The sequence below is a fragment of the Zea mays genome, chromosome 6 (genome assembly GCF_902167145.1).
Source record: "Zea mays cultivar B73 chromosome 6, Zm-B73-REFERENCE-NAM-5.0, whole genome shotgun sequence".
Taxonomy (NCBI): Eukaryota; Viridiplantae; Streptophyta; class Magnoliopsida; order Poales; family Poaceae; genus Zea; species Zea mays.
Window position 1 is genome coordinate 78,256,162 of NC_050101.1, and position 1,929 is coordinate 78,258,090.

The 1,929-nt window shown below is 58.1% G+C and overlaps 1 protein-coding gene across 1 annotated transcript; it reads left to right on the forward strand.

The window, feature by feature from the left end:
* Positions 1–216: 216 nt before the first annotated feature.
* Positions 217–1,643, forward strand: LOC100282677 (GDP-mannose 4,6 dehydratase 2). Its single transcript, NM_001155585.2, has one exon. The coding sequence runs from the start codon at positions 290–292 to the stop codon at positions 1,421–1,423; it is 1,134 nt and encodes a 377-aa protein (NP_001149057.2). The 5' UTR covers positions 217–289; the 3' UTR covers positions 1,424–1,643.
* The last annotated feature ends 286 nt before the right edge of the window (positions 1,644–1,929 follow it).

Below are 1,929 nucleotides of genomic sequence, written 5' to 3' on the forward strand. Positions count from 1 at the left end.
TCTTAACTTGATCGATCAGCCTATATTCATGTAGCCGAAGCTGGGAAGTGGGGATGTGGAATACAGCCACCGACATTTTGTTCACAATGTCCGAAAAAGGGAAAGAATAACTTTTTCCTTTGCTCATTTGGCAAAAATACACGCAACACTGACTCCTGTGCATCGGCTCTGCAGGCGGGCCCTACAAATACTCCCTGCCTCCCCTGCTTTCTTCCCCCCAAATTTGCTTCCCAGATCTGCCCGCCGCACCCCCAACCCGTGGCAATCAATCCCCTTCCTCGCTTCGCAAATGGCTCATTCCAACGGCGCGGCCGCCACTGCCACTGCCGGCGGCGGCGACATGGACGACGAGACCGCCCCGGTGCCGCGGGCCCTCGCGCCGGCGCGGAAGGTGGCGCTGATCACGGGCATCACGGGGCAGGACGGGAGCTACCTCACGGAGCTGCTCCTGTCCAAGGGATACGAGGTGCACGGCCTCATCCGCCGCTCCTCCAACTTCAACACGCAGCGGCTGGACCACATCTACCACGACCCGCACGCGGTGCCGTCGGCCCCGCGTCCCCCGATGCGGCTCCACTACGCCGACCTGTCCGACTCCTCTTCCCTCCGCCGCGCGCTCGACGCCATCTCCCCCGACGAGGTCTACAACCTCGCCGCGCAGTCGCACGTCGCCGTCTCCTTCGAGATCCCCGACTACACCGCCGACGTCACCGCCACGGGGGCGCTCCGCCTCCTCGAGGCCGTCCGCCTGTCGCGCAAGCCCATGCGCTACTACCAGGCCGGTTCCTCGGAGATGTTCGGCTCCACGCCGCCGCCGCAGCGCGAGGACACGCCCTTCCACCCGCGCTCGCCCTACGCCGCCGCCAAGGTCGCCGCGCACTGGTACACCGTCAACTACCGCGAGGCCTACGGCGTATTCGCCTGCAACGGCGTGCTCTTCAACCACGAGTCCCCGCGCCGCGGCGAGAACTTCGTCACGCGCAAGATCACGCGCGCCGTCGGCCGCATCAAGGTCGGGCTGCAGACCAGGGTCTTCCTCGGCAACCTCTCGGCCGCCAGGGACTGGGGGTTCGCGGGGGACTACGTCGAGGCAATGTGGCTCATGCTGCAGCAGGAACAGCCGGGGGATTACGTCGTCGCCACTGAGGAGTCCCACACCGTCGAGGAGTTCCTGCAGGCTGCCTTCGGCTACGCCGGCCTCAGCTGGAAGGATCACGTGGTCATTGACAAGAAGTACTTCCGGCCTGCAGAAGTCGACAGCCTCAAGGGGGACGCCACCAAGGCGAGGAAGGTGCTCAAGTGGAAGCCCAAGGTTGGGTTCCAGGAGCTCGTGGAGATGATGGTCGATCACGACATTGAGCTCGCCAAGAAGGAGAAGGTCCTGGTGGATGCTGGGTACCGTGATCCCAAGCAGCAGCCATAGAAACATCACAGTTGCTTCTTGCTCTGTTGGGGCTCGGATTCAGATTGTTCCCCTCATACATGGTGGGTCTCAGGGGTAGAGGTTGACTGAAGTTACTATCGATATTTATCCTGGTAAGAAATAAGGATTGTTGCAGTATGATCTTACAGTGTGTTCATTTAGTTTTCTGACTATGTTATGTGCTTTAATCGAATGAATGAATAATCCGTGCCAATTTGGTATTTGGAAGAGGATGATATGCCTGCCTGATTGCAGCTGTTGATGTTAAGAGCAAAAGTGTCCTCCTGATAGCAGCTGCTTCAGTTTGTATTGTTCCACTTCAGCTACTCCCACACTTGTTCTGATACATGGCAGAAAAGCTGTTGTAGGGACATTTTGTAAGTTGAATCAGTGGCAAATGCATCCAACAACACTTGCAGTTGAAGAGGGGAACAAACAAAAGGAAACAAAAAATAGCACCTAACTCTACCTCTACCTGTGCAGGGAGAGCAATTTTACCATTATTA